This window comes from Amblyraja radiata, chromosome 33 (genome assembly GCF_010909765.2).
Source record: "Amblyraja radiata isolate CabotCenter1 chromosome 33, sAmbRad1.1.pri, whole genome shotgun sequence".
Taxonomy (NCBI): domain Eukaryota; kingdom Metazoa; phylum Chordata; class Chondrichthyes; order Rajiformes; family Rajidae; genus Amblyraja; species Amblyraja radiata.
The window spans coordinates 11,063,418-11,080,370 of NC_045988.1; the positions used below are offsets into that span (position 1 = coordinate 11,063,418).

Sequence of the window (16,953 nt, forward strand, 5' to 3'; positions counted from 1 at the left end):
TTGCACGTTCTCCCTGTGGCCGTGTGGTTTCACCCCCCCCCCCCCATGAGTGCTCCAGTTTCCTCCCGATTCCCAAAGACGTGCGGGTTTGTAGGTTAGTTGCCCTCTGTAAATGGATGAGAACATGGGATAACAGAGAACCAGGGTGAACGGGTGATCGATGGTCAGAGTGGACTCCGTGGGCTGAAGGGCCTTCCACCCTGTATCTTTCAATTCAATTTAATATAGCACTCGTAGGATCTCATAAGGTCATAAGGAATAGGAATAGAATTAGGCCGTTCGGCCCATCGTCTACTCTGCCAATCTATAATGGCTGATCTATCTCCTCCTCCTAACCCCATTCTCCTGCATTCGCCCCATAACCTCTGACACCTGTTCTAATCAAGAATCTCTCTATCTCTGCCTTAAATAAAATCTACTGACTTGGCCTCCACAGCCTTCTGTGGCAAAGAATTCCACAGATTCACCACCCTCTGACCAAAGAAAAATCACCTTTTCTCTTTTCTTAAAAGAACGTCCTTTAATTCTGAAGCTATGACATCCAGTCCTAGGCTCGCCCACTAGTCAAGTCAAGTCAAGTCAATTGTATTTGTCACGTACAGTGAAATGAAAGTGGCAATGCCTGCGGATTGTGCAAAAACAACAGAACAACACAACAGAATAGAACAGAACCAGTATTTACATTTTGGAAAAAAAAAATTTTTAAAGACACAACACAACAGTAAATTAGTCCCTGAAACATCCTCTCCATATCCATTCATTCCAAGCCTCAATTATGATCAAGAATTTTCTGAGGTTTGACTCCAACTGTGTGGCCTGGTTTTTTAAGCCAACACCAAGAAAGGCTCTCAGTTTACAGAGGTCCAATTAATATCTCTGGATCCTATGTCCAGCTGCCCATACAGGTCCTGAGAAGTGGGTACACAAAAATGCTGGAGAAACTCAGCGGGTGCAGCAGCATCTATGGAGCGAAGGAAATAGGCGACGTTTCGGGTCGAAACCCTTCTTCAGACTGATGGGGGGTGGGGGGGGAGAAGGAAGGAAAAAGGGAGGAGGAGGATCCCGAGGGCGGGGGGGGGTGGGAGGAGACAGCTCGAGGGTTAAGGAAGGGGAGAAGACAGCAAGGGCTAGCAAAATTGGGAGAATTCAATGTTCATGCCATCCGGACGCAAGCAACCCAGGCGGAATATGAGGTGCTGTTCCTCCAATTTCCGGTGTTGCTCACTCTGGCAATGGAGGAGACCTAGGACAGAGAGGTCGGATTGGGAATGGGAGGGGGAGTTGAAGTGCTGAGCCACCGGGAGTTCAGGTAGGTTATTGCGGACTGAGCGGAGGTGTTCGGCGAAACGATCGCCCAACCTCCGCTTAGTCTCCCCGATGTAAATCAGCTGACATCTAGAGCAGCGGATGCAGTAGATGAGGTTGGAGGAGATACAGGTGAACCTTTGTCGCACCTGGAACGACTGCTTGGGTCCTTGAATGGAGTCGAGGGGGGAGGTGAAGGGACAGGTGTTGCATTTCTTGCGGTTGCAACGGAAAGTGCCCGGGGAGGGGGTGGTACGGGAGGGAAGGGAAGAATTGACAAGGGAGTTGCGGAGTGAGCGGTCTTTGCGGAAGGCAGACATGGGGAGAGATGGGAAGATGTGGCGAGTGGTGGGGTCACGTTGGAGGTGGCGGAATTGGCGGAGGATTATTTGTTGTATTTGCCGGCTGGTGGGGTGAAAGGTGAGGACTAGGGGGACTCTGCCCTTGTTGCGAGTGCGGGGATGGGGAGAGAGAGCAGTGTTGCGGGGTATGGATGAGACCCTGGTGCGAGCCTCATCTATGGTGGCGGAGGGGAATCCCCGTTCCCTGAAGAGTGAGGACATTTCCGATGCCGTGTTGTGGAACGTCTCATCCTGGGAGCAGATGCGGCGTAGGCAGAGGAATTGGGAGTAGGGGATGGAGTCTTTACAGGGGGCAGGGTGGGAAGACGTGTAGTCCAGATAGCCATGTGAGTCAGTTGGTTTGTAGTGTATGTCGGTCAGAAGTCTGTCCCCTGCGATGGAGATGGTGAGGTCAAGGAATGGTAGGGAAGTTGACTGCCCACATATTGACCACCATCTCTTAGGACCTTTTAGCAAGGTTACTAACCCAATATAGACAGAAAAACCTGGAGTAACTCAGCGGGACAGGTAGCATCTCTGGAGAGGAATGGGTGACGTTTCGGGTCGAGTCCCTTCTTCAGACTCGTACCGACAGGCAGTCACCTAAACCTGATGGCTCCTTAAAAAAGAAACACAGTTTGAGATTATTTTCCCTTACCCAGATGTCCGTAATAATGACCCATTTAGTGTGGAGAATGTAAGAACAGAACAATGTCACGGTGCTAGCAGTACAGATTGCCAGCAGGGAATGATCGGTGCCCAGTTTGAAAGATGTCTCAGGCTGTCCTGCAATGGAGAGGTCAGGATGATCCTGAACTCCCCCATCTGTCCACAACCTCATCTGTTGCTGAGTGCAGCAGCTCCAAACCGGAGACACCAAGGCATTTCTCGGCATTCAGAGGATGGGCCAGCTGTGAGCACCTGACGATCGCTAACCATTAAAAGCCAATCTTTTTTTTTACACACATCCATGACAGGAAAGGATTTAAAAGATGAACCTTACTCAGCAGATGGATTGTGTGTTTTATTATTAACTCTTAAAGCAGCAGTTAAGATAATTGATATGCAAATTGAATTGAATTCCTGTCTCTTCGAAGCATTGAAGGTGACTCAGTATTCCCACTTATACATCTTGGTTAGAGTAATGCCCCCGTCCCACTTAGGAAACCTGAACGGAAACCTCTGGATACTTTGCGCCCCACCCAAGGTTTCCGTGCGGTTCCCGGAGGTTTTTGTCAGTCTCCCTACCTGCTTCCACTACCTGCAACCTCCGGCAACCACCTGCAACCTCCGGGAACCGCACGGAAACCTTGGGTGGGGCGCAAAGTCTCCAGAGGTTTCCGTTCAGGTTTCCTAAGTGGGACAGGGGCATTAAGGGCCTGTCCCACTTTGGCGTCATTTGCGCGTAATCATTTACGAGCCACGATGCACGACGCACGCATCATGCCGCGCACGTGATACGTGCATGGTGCGCATTACACGCGCATGGTGTGTGGTGACGTAGGACATCCCCAGGACTTTGGGATGTACAAAATCTTCGCTCGCCATCTGCGTGACGCGCAAATGACACCAAGGAAATGACAGGCCCTTTAGTATGCGGAGTTCTTTATTTCATTCAACAGGAAAAGAAAAACCATGTAGACACAATGTTTATTCCGCTACCTCGGCAAGGCCACCAACATAATCAAGGACTAGTCTCACCCTGGTCTTTTCCCCTCTCCCATCGGACGAGAGGTACCAGACGTTTGAAAACACACATCTCCAGATTCAGGGACAGTTTCTTCCCTGCTGGCAATGGGAACGGATCTGACCAGGCAGGAGTTCCAGAGCCCCGGCCGCAGGGGGGAAATTCGACCCGCCGATCGGCCGCTGAAGTCCCGATGAGGTCACGATCGGCTGCCTCACCCGGCCAAGGCACCACATTTGGGGGGGGTGTTCTGTGGGGGGGGGGGGGATTTCACATGCCCTCTCATAATTCTATCCGGATTAACGAAGGTGCCGAACTACCAGTTGCCGGAACACCAGTGGTTGGAGAATGCAGATATTTCTTACAGATGAGTAATTCGGTCTCTGTGAAAACAACTGCTGATCAATCAGAACTTTGGCAAGCAAGATTTTCAATTTGTTTTTCGTGTGTTAGATGAAAAGGCTGGTTGTCTGTGGCACATGCTGTTCTGTGTTCTAGGAATTAACAACCAGCTTGACTAAGCGCTGTTAAAGCGGCTTTGCTTTATTTCACGCTATGCCTCTTCTTTGCTTCAGTTCCAGGGCCACCTGCAGGAATCAAAGCCGTCCCCTCCTCTGCCAGCAGCGTGGTCGTGTCCTGGCTCCCCCCGACCAAGCCAAATGGGATCATCCGCAAATACACCATCTTCTGTTCGAGCCCAGGGTCTGGGCAGCCAGTAAGTTGGAAATCTTCTTGCCCCCCCCCCACAACCCCCAACTATGCATTAACATTCAATAATCAGTAATATACCCCCAGGAACTCTGTGAAATGAAAGGTAGCTCCAGCATCAGATCCTGCCAAGCCCCTTATTGCTTATCCAATGTTGGCTGGGAAACTTGTAACATTCTATGTAACATTCACTCCTCCTTGACAATGTAACAAATTAGAGCGGGAATAGGCCAACCTGCCTCTTGAAACAGAAACATAGAAAATAGGTGCAATAGAATTTGGCCCTTCAAGCCAGAACCACCATTCAATATGATCATGGCTGATCATCCAAAATCGGTATCCCGTTCCTGCTTTTTCCCGATATCCCTTGATTCCTTTATCCCTAAAGAGCTAAAACCGAACTTTCTCTTGAGCGCTGTTGAGCTGCATCCACATACAATAACATCTGATGTTAGGTTTAGGTTCATTGTTGTCACACGTACCAAGGCACAAAGAAAAGCTACACTTTGCATGCTATAGGGTCAGATAACACTGTACATTAATACAATCAAGTCCAACTCATGTACAATCGGTAGAGCAAAGGGGATGATAAAGGGAGCAGAATGGGGTTGTCAGCATTGTAACACATCAGTTACACAGACAAAGTCTAATGTCCACCACATGGTACAGATGAATAGAGGGAATGATATTACCTATGGTCCAGTCCTCTGGTACCTCACCTGTTTGACTGAACCAAGTATCCTACAGGTAGATAGGTACACAGTTGTAACATGAAATGTGTTTTTTTAAATAATGTATTTATTCATAGGATGTGGATCTGACGATATTGACATTTACAGTCATAGTGACAAATAGATATAGACCCATCAGCCCACGGCATCAATGCTGACCATCATGCCTATCTATATTAATCCAGTTGCCTGCGTTATTTCCGTATTGCTCTATAACCTCATTTGGCAAGTCTCTAATGACTCTCACAAACCGGGTTGCACCACAGCTTGGTTTGAAGAACAGCTCTGCTCAAGACTGCAAGAAATGACGGAGAGATGCAGATGTAGCCCGCTCCTCTATGATCTTTGGCCCAGAGCATCATACGAACCAGACATTCCACCAGTCACTCCATCTACATTGCACGCTGCCTCAGAAAAGCAGCCAATACAATCAAATACTCATCCACCCCGGTCATTCCTTCTTCTCCAGGCTTCCGTCTGGTAGAACATGCAGAGGTTTGAAAGCGCACACCCACAGACTCAGGAATAACTTTTCTGTTAACAGGCTTCTGAATTGTACTTCCATAAACTGGGGTACAACCCGATCTGCCTCTACCCCATTGCAGACATTGGACTTTGTCTATGGAACTGATGTTTAACTGATGCTGAGAACTATTGTCTGCATCTTCCCCTTTATCTCTCATACATGAGTTTGGCTTGATTATATACCGTATATATGTATATATATGTATATATATGTATATATATGTATATATATATATAGTATTATCTGATCTGATTGGATAGCATGCAAAACAAAGCTTTTCACTGTACCTCAGTACACATGACACTAATAAACCTAAACCTAATCATTCAAGTACCTGTCGATATAGTCATAGAGACATACAACATGGAAACAGTCCCTTCGACCCAACTTGCCCACACCGAACAACATGTCCCATCTACACGTCCAACCTGCCTGCTTTTGGTCCCTATCCCTCTAAACCTGTCCTATCTGCTTGCCTGTCCAAATGTTTCTTAAACGTTGCCACACTACCTGCCTCAACTACCTCCTCCGGCAGCTCGTTCCATACACCCACGTGTGAATGAGCTGCCCCTCCTCAGGTCCCTACTTAATCTTACCCTCATCGCCTTAAACCCATGTCCTCTAGTTCTTGATTCCCCCACTCTGGGCACGTCTTCCCGTTCTCTTCCTCTCATGATTGTGTCCATTATTGGTGGTGACTGGAATGAGGAGGCACTTGACATGCAGGCATGTTGATGGGTTTGCTGTTGGTGTCCACAGAGAGAGCGGATTTCCTTTCCCCCCACCAGGGGATACTCGTGAACCAGGCAGCTTTTTACCAAAGAGTCCGGTAGTTTTGCCGCTCCTACTATGTATGCTTACGCATGTCTCTGGGCAGTGAGGCGGGACTGAGAAACATTGTTCAGGCTCCCCAGAGCATTTCAGACCTGGCACTGACAGCTCCCCGAGAAGTCTGCTCTACTGTCGAGGTCACGTATCATTGTCTCACCAGCCCGCCGGGGATAATATTGACCTGGGGATCTGGTGCCTCATCTAGAGGCAGTCACAGGGAGAGGGGGAAGTGTCACAAACTCCTTCAGCAGAACGACCACGTTGGAAACTAATCAATAATCTCAGACCTCCATTAAATCATAATACCACAGGAAACTCATAATATGAAACTGCTACATGTAGAGAGCGGTTTAATCATGTTTTAAAATGCATCCTTTCAAATGTAAATCCTCTGATATCAAGTGGGGATTTCTTTTTTCTACAAAGCCAAATTCCTTTCAAACATTACCAAGCATCAATCAAATATCATCTGAATAAAAGCAGCATAACACCCACTCTCATACAGAAAATACCCGCCTTCAATTTCCACTCAGCAAATATTGAAAACAATTTAATTGTATTCAGAAACTGGGTATAAATGTAAAAGCGTTTTTGGTGTCGTTCAGCGACGTGCAAAAACACAGTAATTGAGAGACAGGCTTCCTCGGAACATGCTGATGTTGATGGAGCTGCCTAGTGTGGTTCACCCTGACCAGTGCACAACTGCCCAGCACCAGTGTGGGCTCCAGACCACAGAACATGGGCCTGAGCAGCACATCTGTCACAACCAGGCTGACCGCCTGGAATTCATTGTTTAACAGAGGGTTTACCTCAGATCCCAGGGCTCCATGGACTCCAATTTAATAGACGTTGTAGGAAGATTGTTTCCGATGTTGGGGAAGTCTAGAACAAGGGGTCACAGTTTAAGGATAAGGGGTAAATCTTTTAGGACCGAGATGAGAAAAACATTTTTCGCACAGAGAGTGGTGAATCTCTGGAATTCTCTGCCACAGAAGGTAGTTGAGGCCAGTTCATTGGCTATATTTAAGAGGGAGTTAGATGTGGCCCTTGTGGCTAAAGGGATCAGGGAGTATGGAGAGAAGGCATGCTGAGTTGGATGATCAGCCATGATCATATTGAATGGCGGTGCAGGCTCGAAGGGCCGAATGGCCTACTCCTGCACCTATTTTCTATGTTTCTATGTTGTGACACAAGCTCACATAAAGGCAGGGAGCCTTCCGCAATGTCATAAGGTCATAAGTGATAGGAGTAGAATTAGGTCATTTGACCCATCTACTCCACCAATCAATCATGGCTGATTCATCTCTCCCTCCGAACCCCATTCTCCTGCCTTCTCCCCATAACCTCTGAACCTCTTCTAATCAAGAATCTATCTATCTATGCATTAAATATATTTGCTGACTTGGCCTCCACAGCCTTCTGTGGCAAATAATTCCACAGATTCACCATCCTCTTGACTAAAGAAATTTCCCCTCATCTCCTCCCTAAAATAACGTCCTTTAATTCTGAATGTCATCCTGAAATTTCCAGCTTTACACCTCCCCTCCCCCTCCCATCAATCCCCAAAACTTCCGTGAATTCCCCAAAACACTGAGTCAATTGCATTGCAATTGCAATAATTTCATGGAAAGATAAAATTCAGAAAAGCACCAATTAAATGTAACCATGATCTGCAGTTCCTCCCTACACCAATTAAATGTAGGATTGGTTTGGACTCATTCTAAACTTGATTATGAAGCTTCCTCTCAGGATTTTTTGATTGGCATTTATTTGCACCTATATGTTTTTGAAATTGACATTTTTTGGACATTTTGAATTGGAGCCAGCATAGGAAATAAATTAATTCCCGACCATTTTTGCATCCTCACCATTGCTCATTCTCTCTGCCACATTCCCGCTTTACAGCATAAGACAGGATATTAAAGGATGTCGCTAACACCACCCTCCACACCATTCACTCTATCAGCACTTCACATTCCCCCAAGAATGCAGCCAACATAATCAAGGATTCTCCACCCCGGTCATTCCCTCTTCTCTCCTCACCCTCAGGAACAGCTTCTTCCCCGCTGTTATCAGACTTCTGAATGGTTCTCCCATCAGCTATAGTGTAGACCCAATCTTCCAACCTACCCCATTGCAGCAATGGGCATTTTCTCTGTAACTGCAATGCAATAATGCTGTAAAACTCCATTCTGCTCTCTGGTATTTTTGTCTTTGCACTCTCTGAGGTAGTTGTGTATGGGTTGATTGTATTGGGTACTGGATAGTACGATTTGATAACATTGGGAAGGATGGAAACAAAAACCTGTAAGAGGATCTTAGAAATGCTGATGAATAATGCTGTTGTCAATATATTCCAGCAATGGTCCAGGCCAGGTACCATGTTAGAGTATTTTCCCCTGCTTTTCAAACATTACTATTCCTTAGTCAGTCTCTTTCTACCATTTAGTAGCTCTTCCGTAATTCAAATAGGGAGATACTTTCAATAGGCAAAAAAAAATCAATTGCATTCCTAAAGCAGCTTTAATGAACTCAAGATGCCTCAAAGGCTCTGAGGTACTTTTTAAGTATCGATTTTATTATAATGGAGAAAACACAGAAGTGAATTTACTCCCAACAAGTTCTTACTAACAGCAATCGATGACAATTCTTTTTTTGTGAGGCGGGGTAAATATTGAGCAGGAGATTGGGGCAGCTCATCTCTTCTTCACAAAACCAGCGTGGAATACCTTAGGAGTGGGAGACGTCAGACATCTTGTATCACAGCCAGCCACTGAAGCACTCCCTCAATACCACAACGGCAACACCAGCCTAACCTTTTTGTGCGTTAGTCTCCATGGTGGGATTTGTTTTAGTGTTTAGTTTTAGTGATACAGCATGGAAACAGGCCCACTGAGTCCACAATGATCATCGATCACCTATTTACACCATTCACTCCCTACACATTACAGCCAATTTTGTTTTACCGAGGCACATTAACCTCACACACCCGCACCTTTTGGGAATATGGGAAGAAACCAGAGCACTCTGAGTGAACCCATGCAGTCACAGGGAGAGCGTGCAAACTTCGCTACAGACAGCACCCGAGGTCAGGATTGAACCTGGGTCTCTGGCGTGGAGAGGCAGCAACTCTGTGCTGCCACAATGATCTGACATACAGACAAGAGTAGCTAAGCCACAGAGTGTTACATTCTATGTTTGTCCATTTGGTCACCAACAGTCAGAGCCACCATTAATTGGGGAAATACCAATCTTTGGCCAACATGTTCAACCCTCACCAACTATTCTGCCAACGTCCATCTCCTGACACATCTATCTTCGCAACATACCCTGGACGTTGCTTTAAAAAGGAGATGAGGAGGAGATTCTTTAGCCAGAGGGTGGTGAGTCTGTGGAATTAATTGCCACAGACTGCTGTGGAGGTCAAGTCATTGGGTATTTTTAAAGCGGAGATTGACAGGTAATTGATCAGTAAGGTCAAAGATTACAGGGAGAAGGCAGGAGAATGAGGTTGAGAGGGAAAGATAGATCAGCCACGATTGAATGGCAGGATAGATTCAATGGGCTGAATGGCCTAATTTGCTCCAATGACTTATGAACTTATACCACCCGGCAAATTGGAAAGAGAACAACCTTACTTTCATCTGATCGGATATTTCTTGATTAGCGGCCATCCCATGCCTTCCCGCCTGAATTTTGATCATGAATAAACAAAAGCAAAAACAAAGAATGATAAATGATTTTGCGAGGGGGAGAATTTTCTGGGAAAAAGAAAAAAAGATGAATTTCATTTAAAACGCTGTGATTTCTCTCCAGAACAGCTTGCAGCTGCATTCTGCAGATTAATTTTTGAATGCCCGGGGCATTGGTGAAGGATTGACAGCCCTATATTGGCTCCCCAAGCACGCACCACACCTTATTAGAAAATTGCAGGCCTAAAATCATCACCTGTTGATCCTTGGCACTGAGAACGGTCTTCAGGCACCTTTAATGCGACCCTCATGCAGCTGACAAGTCCAGCTTCACACCATTCGGAAGCTAGGCAGTCAGAGAAAGAACCATCATATTTTAACACTGCAAGCCAGCATGTCCTGTGGAGAGAGAATAGTTTCTATTGATACATTCAATTGACAATGTGGTGGGGGGGGGGGGGGGGGGGGTTCTATGTCAATCTTCTTTTCTGGGACATTAGGATTTAAAATCCTACTATGATTGCTGGCCTCCGAAATTGACATTTTCTGTTTCTTTTGTTGTAATATACTCTCGCCTGAATTAGAAGTATTGTTTCCAGTGTTATTGTAGATTTCTCCAAGGCAACTTTGACAACATGCCAGCAACATAACTGTATCAGATCCCCATGGTTTTAACTAGCCGCTTTGATGAACAGATTACAACTCCATGGCAACACGCAGCTCGGATAGTGAAATGAATTTGAAGCAGAGGTTTTGATAAGTAGCAATTTGTAGACCTCCAGTTACCTTGTCACCATAGTGCCGGCGTTCGGGCTTTGTAGAGAACGCAACCTCCTTTCTCTGTTTGTGTCTTTCCTGATCTCCTTGTAGCCAAAATGATTTGTAAACCAGATACCAAAATCAATGGAATGACAGGTGTGCAAATAGGAACAGGCCAAGTTCGGTCCAATGAAAGAGAAAGTGAGTACATTCACCTGAAACGTCACCCATTCCTTCTCTCCAGAGACGCTGCCTGTCCCCCCGCTGAGTTACTCCAGCACTTTGTATCTATCTTCGATTTAAACCAGCATCTGCAGTTCTCTCCTACACATGAGTTGGTAAATGTGTTGCTTTAAGCTGGTGCTTCTTGGTAAGACATGACCAAGTATAGTTTGCAACAAGCGACATTTTCACTTTTTATAGAGTCACGGTTAGTTTAGTTTATTGTCACGAGTACCGAGGTTCAGTAAAATGCTCCGGTCAGAATCTACCCGGGTCTCCGGCAATGTGAGGCAGCAGCACTACCAACTGCGCCACTGTGCCACCCTCGTGCAGGTTTACCATAACTTCCCAACTTTGCAATTCTCCCCCTCGCAAAAGCATTTATCGTTCTTTGTTTTTGCTTTTCATGGTCTTAATATCCTTTAGCGATTGAAGTATTTCTAAACTTCAGCCCAAATAAACTCAAACGTTCCACGTAATAACAATCCTCTCTTCTCCTACTACTACTGGGTGTCTGATACTTCTCTAAATACATCCAATCTATTGAATACCAAGTGTAGGAAGCTGAGCAGTTGGATAAAGTTGGACTCTAAGGACACAAAGTGCTGGAGTAATTCAGTGGGTCAGGCAGCGTCTCTGGAGAACATGGATAGGTGACGTTTTGAGATGAGACCCATCTTCAGACTGAAGTGACTGAACAGTTGAGACTGGACTGTAACCCACTGCCCAACACGACAGATGAAGCTGCTACGGACTAATCCAACACTGTTTCTCTCGCGCAGGCACCCAGTGAATACGAGGCTTCGCCGGAGACTTTGTACTACCAGATCCCAAACCTGAACAGCAAGCAGCAGTACTTGCTCTGGGTGGCAGCCGTCACATCGGCCGGTCGAGGCAACACCAGCCACAAGATCACCGGGGAACCTGCAGCAAAGGGTACGTCAGCAATCACCACTCGTCTCCTTGACACTAACCTGGGGTTCAACTGTAATTGCAACTGCACCTTGCGTTTTGGAACACAGTGCAAATGCTTTAAGAGATGAAATGCGGTGCACATTCCTGGAGGGAGACAGGGCCCCAAGGCTATCCACAACCCATTTGCCTCATTTCCCTGTAAACATTTCCTATCTGTGTACCTGTCCATTTTAAAAGAAACTTGGACAGGTACATGGAAGGTAGGAAAGGTTTACGAGGAAATGGGCCACACGTGGGCAGTTGGGACTGGCTCAGATGGGACAGCCTGGTCGGAACGGACAAGTTCAGTTTGGTTAGATAGACACAAACGTATTGGAGTAACTCAGCAGGTCAGGCAGCATCTCTGGAGAAAAAGGACGCTTCAGGTCGGGACCTTTAGTTCGGTTTGGTTTTAGTTTAGTTAAATTTAATTTAGTTTAGTTTAATGTGTTCAAAAACAGGCCCTTCGGCCCACCAAGTCTGCGACGCCCAACACGAGGTCTATTTTATTCCAATTTTGTATCCTATACACTTGCAGCAATTTACAGAACGCAATCAATCTACAAACCAGCACGTCTTTGGAATGTGGGAAAAAGCCGGGCCATCCGGAGAAAACCCATGCGGTCACAGGGAGAACGTACAAACTCCGTACATGCAGCACCCGTAGTTAGGATCAAACCCGGGTCTCTGGCGCTGTAAGGCAGCAACTTTACCAGTGCGCCACTGTGCCAGCTTAGGATGGAACATGTCGGGCCGAAGGGCCAGTTTCCGTGCTGCATGATACATGACTGGGCCTCTTATCTCTAGATGAAGGGTCTCGACATGACACATCGACTGGCCATTTCCCTCCAGCACCTCTCCTTTATGTTGCTCTCTTGTGCCTGCTTTGCGCCAGTGCCTATTGCAGGGTGTGTGGGCATAGGAGGAGGCAGGAGGTGGGTGAGGGCTGTGTTTGGCCCTGCGACCCTGCTATAAAAGGGCTGCAGTAGGTGACAAAGAAACCACTGATAGTTCCAGATATCTCAGCACAACTGGAAGACCTCAGCTGAAATATCTCAGCTGGTGACTGACTTGGTTGTCCATTTCAGACACCTTTTAAGAGGGAACCATGTGGAGTGAGCCTAGAGCTGCATATAGTTCAAACTGTACAAGGACGGGAGATTTCCTTCCCTGCAGGATATTAGTGACCCAGATGGGTTGTAACAATCCGATAATTTTTGGTTGCCATCGGTATTAAAACTACGTACATGTTGTTGGATTTTATCCCTAAATTCCAGATTATTACTTTAAATTTAAATTCCACAGCTGCCATGGTGGGATTTAGATTAAGAATTACAGTCCAGTATTATAACCACTCTTCTGCTAAACTGTACACCCCTTTCTCCATGCATTTGTCACCAAACTCCCAGTTAACTAGCGTGAACCAGTTCAGTGAAAAGAGTCTGATGGACACAGCACATCAGGAAATAAAGAGAAAAACAGTTAACAATGATGGCTTTCGTCAGATGCCAAAGACCTGAAACATTAATCTTTTACCCGGCCCTGATGCTGAGAGTTCTATCGAGCATTTCCAGCTTTGACAGCTTTATTTCAGATTTCTATCATCTGCAGGATATTATTTTTGTTCAGTGATGTAATTCCTTTGTTCTGGAAACAAAGATGGAGGAACAAGTCTCTGATCACTCACAGTCGAGCGTGTTCATTACCAAGTTCAAAATACTGCAAATGTTGAAGTAAATACAACCCAGGTTTGTTCCTGGCTATGGATGCTGTCTGTACGGAGTGTGCACGTTCTCCCTGTGACCGCGTGGGTTTCCCCAGGGTGCTCCGGTTTCCTCTCATGCTCCAAAGACGTGCAGGTTTGTAGGTTAATTGGCCTCGGTAAAGATTGTAAATTGTCTCCAGTGTGTAGGAGAGTGTTAGTGTGCGGAGTGATCGCTGCTCAGTGCAGCCAAACTGAGGTCCATTTTAACGTGCATTCCATTAAACATAAAAGTTCAACGGGCATTGTTTAAATGTTAGTTGGAGCACCTGGAGTGACCTGTAGCTCACCTTGTGTAGGTGGAGTATTAATCCCAGCCTCTCAGCCACTAGTCCAGGGGTGGGGAAACTTTTCATGTTCGAAGATTAGCTGTAATCTAAAAAGGCCGCATCCAAGAAACTTCAATTAGATATACTTCAAAATGTACATTGTTTTGTTAAAATAGCCCTCATGACTTACTAATATTTTAATTGTAGCCGTCAGTCGGGGAGGGTTATTTCGTTGAGTCTTCTTTTACTCTTTGGTATTTTAAATATGTTCATTTTAAGATTAAAATTAAAATAATAAAAGACGAACAAAAACATATTAATAAAAATAAAATTAATAAAAATAAGACCCTGAAGAAGGGTCTCGACCCTTAACGTCGCCTATTTCCTTCACTCCATAGATGCTGCCTCACCCGCTCAGTTTCGCCAGCATTTTTGTCTAACTTCGATAGTACCTACCATCTGCAGTTCCTTCTTAAATAAAAATAAAAGGATTTGTTCTACAAAATTTTGATTCGTTCAAAAGGCCTCACTTAATGGTCTAGAGTGCCGCATGCGGCCTTGAGGCCGCAGGTTCCCCACACCTGCACTAGTCCATCTCTGGCCCACTGGCAAACTCCCTCAAGTAGTTCCTGGGACAAAATGGCACCAGGTCCCATTCAACTCCACAAATTAATAATATTGGAAATGTCAAAGAGCAGAAGGTGAAAGGGGCAAAGTTTAACGGAGACTGTGGGGCAAGTTCTTTATGCAGAGATTGGTGGGTGCCTGAATCACACTGCCAGGCGAGGTGGTTGAGGCAGATACAATAGTGACAGTCACAAGGCTGTCGGATGGACACATGAATATGCAGGGAATAGAGGGATATGGATCACGCACAGGCAGATGAGGTTAGTTTGGCATCATGTCCAGTGCATACATTGTGGGCCAAAGAGCTTGTTCCTGTTCCAGGTTCGATATTCTTACTAAATAAAAATACAAAATGCTATGAAAACTCCACAGCATCTGTGGAATCAGAAACAGAATTAATATTCCAAGTCCAAGACACTTGAATTTATTTAATTTACTAATTTATTGAAATTTGAGTTTATTATATACAGTATTATCTATGTTGTGTTTGCAGGGCTGTTATGCTGCTGCAAGTAAGAATGTAATTGTTCCAATGTCAGTACATATACGATTAAACACCAAAGATAGACACAAAATGCTGGAGTAACTCAGCGGGACAGGCAGCATCTCTGGAGAGAAGGGATGGGAGACGTTTCAGGTCGAGACCCACCTTCAGTCACCCATTCCTTCTCTCCAGAGATGCTGCCTGTCCCGCTGAGTTACTCCGTCCAGCATTTTGTGTCCATCATCGGTGTAAACCAGCATCTGCAGTTCCTTCCTAACAATTAAACACTCTTGACTCTAGACTCTTCAACAAACCAGGGAGGGGGGAAAAAAACGAAGTTAGTTCTTAGTTGAATTGGATGTAGGGCTCTGATTGGAAGAACAATGGAAATATCTCTGATGGCGTGAGATCAAATAGGTTGACGTGGCAGATTGTGTTTCTCTGTCTGTGTGAGGTGTCGCTAACCGCAGGGTTGTGGCCCATGCCCACCAAACAAGACTCCAGTAATGAAGAGAGAAGAAAGCTGAGCCTAGATCACAGATAGATGACCGGCAGATTTCGCAAACCAGTGGGTTAACTGACAGACAAAGCTGATCTATTATTCAAAGCTGTAACACCCATAGCCATTTCATCAGAAGGGTGGGCACCACTAACAAATGCCTTGCTGTTTGAGGTGTGCAATTTTGCTTCATACTCCCTTTTTGAAGCATTTGAAGGTGTGCTGAATAAGCTGTGAGCTGTATCCTGTCTGCGTCTCCGTTTTGTCACAGTGAGCTTCTCCTAATGTTTTTCAATATCTGATTGAACTTTCAATCAGCGAGCCTTTCTGCCGATCTTATGTAAATGCTCATTGTCAGCTTGTGTGTTGAACGGGTATTATTAACCTCACAGGTCAAGTTCTTCCATTGGTAAATGATAACAAGGTAAGTAATGCTCTTAGTTTCCCTCTTACTGCCTTCTCGAGCTCACTGCTTCATTAAGAGTTTATGCAGTTGCTTGTTAGTTTGGCATCTCGACAGCAGAAGGGATTTGATTCCCTTTTGAAGCCTGTCTTCAGCCTAGCTGTCCCTGGAGTGTGGAGGCATGGTAAACAGATTCACTGAACAAAAGCAGCCTGCAAATAGATTTGTCCGCTTAAGCGGTGGTGTGAGCCTCGCACGCCCCTCGCACATCACTGGCGTTGCTGTTAATTGACAAGACTCTGCCATTTTTATTGGGGTGTTGAAAGGAAGAATGTCGGAGAACGGCACGGCTGAAGAAACAATCTTGCTCGCTGGACATCAGTCAGTAGCCATCAATGGCCCAGTGGGATACATAGTCCTGCCAGAGTAGACCATTGGTGTTCTCACGTTCTACAGTTGCCCAATGACTGGAGACCCAGTTAATAGGTCTCCTCTTGGACCATAGCTGAGTGACAACATGGAAACAAGGAACTTCGGATGCTAGTTTACACGAAAGGACACATAAAATGCTGGAGGAACTCAGCGGGTCAGGCAGCATCTCTGAGTCTGAAGAAGGATCCCAACCCTACCCATATTCTCCAGAGATGCTGCCTGACCCACTGAGTTACTCCAACACTTTGTGTCCTTTTATTTAAAGATTAAATGCTGTGCTGAGACCAGGTGCCAGCTCTTGGACACCTCCTCATACCTACCCCTGATCATAGCCCCACAGATGAACAGCAGGGCATGAAGTCCCAGGCTGTTATTTTATACAGTGAAATCCCCCTAGAGTTAAGCCTTTCCATGGGATCTTCTTATTTCCTAAGAAGGCTATTTTGGCCCATTTAGTCTTTGCCGACTCACAAAGCAGTCCCATCCCCTATTAATGTTCTCCTCTATTGCCCATTTACTCCACTTTCAGCGTTCAGTTGAGTGATAATCCCAATCCCACCCCACCATGCAGGATCAACAGGTGGGAACTGATACCATGAGCCCAGTTGCCAGCTTCCAGTTGTAGACATTGACTGAGGGAAAGTGGGACCTTGTGAGTGTGTAAAATAGGCTCCTCATTATCATCTATATTACACAAGCTGAACACAGGATGCTGGATTGC

The 16,953-nt window shown here is 45.7% G+C and overlaps 1 protein-coding gene across 1 annotated transcript in view; it reads left to right on the top strand.

Annotated features, from left to right (window-relative positions):
* The window catches only part of dscaml1 (DS cell adhesion molecule like 1), a 488,801-nt gene that overhangs the window by 411,837 nt on the left and 60,011 nt on the right, over window positions 1-16,953 (top strand). Inside the window, exons 20-21 of the mRNA XM_033049745.1 lie at window positions 3,909-4,048; window positions 11,585-11,738. Of these exons, the coding sequence (XP_032905636.1) occupies window positions 3,909-4,048; window positions 11,585-11,738 (294 nt within the window). The remainder of the gene's footprint in view (window positions 1-3,908; window positions 4,049-11,584; window positions 11,739-16,953) is intronic.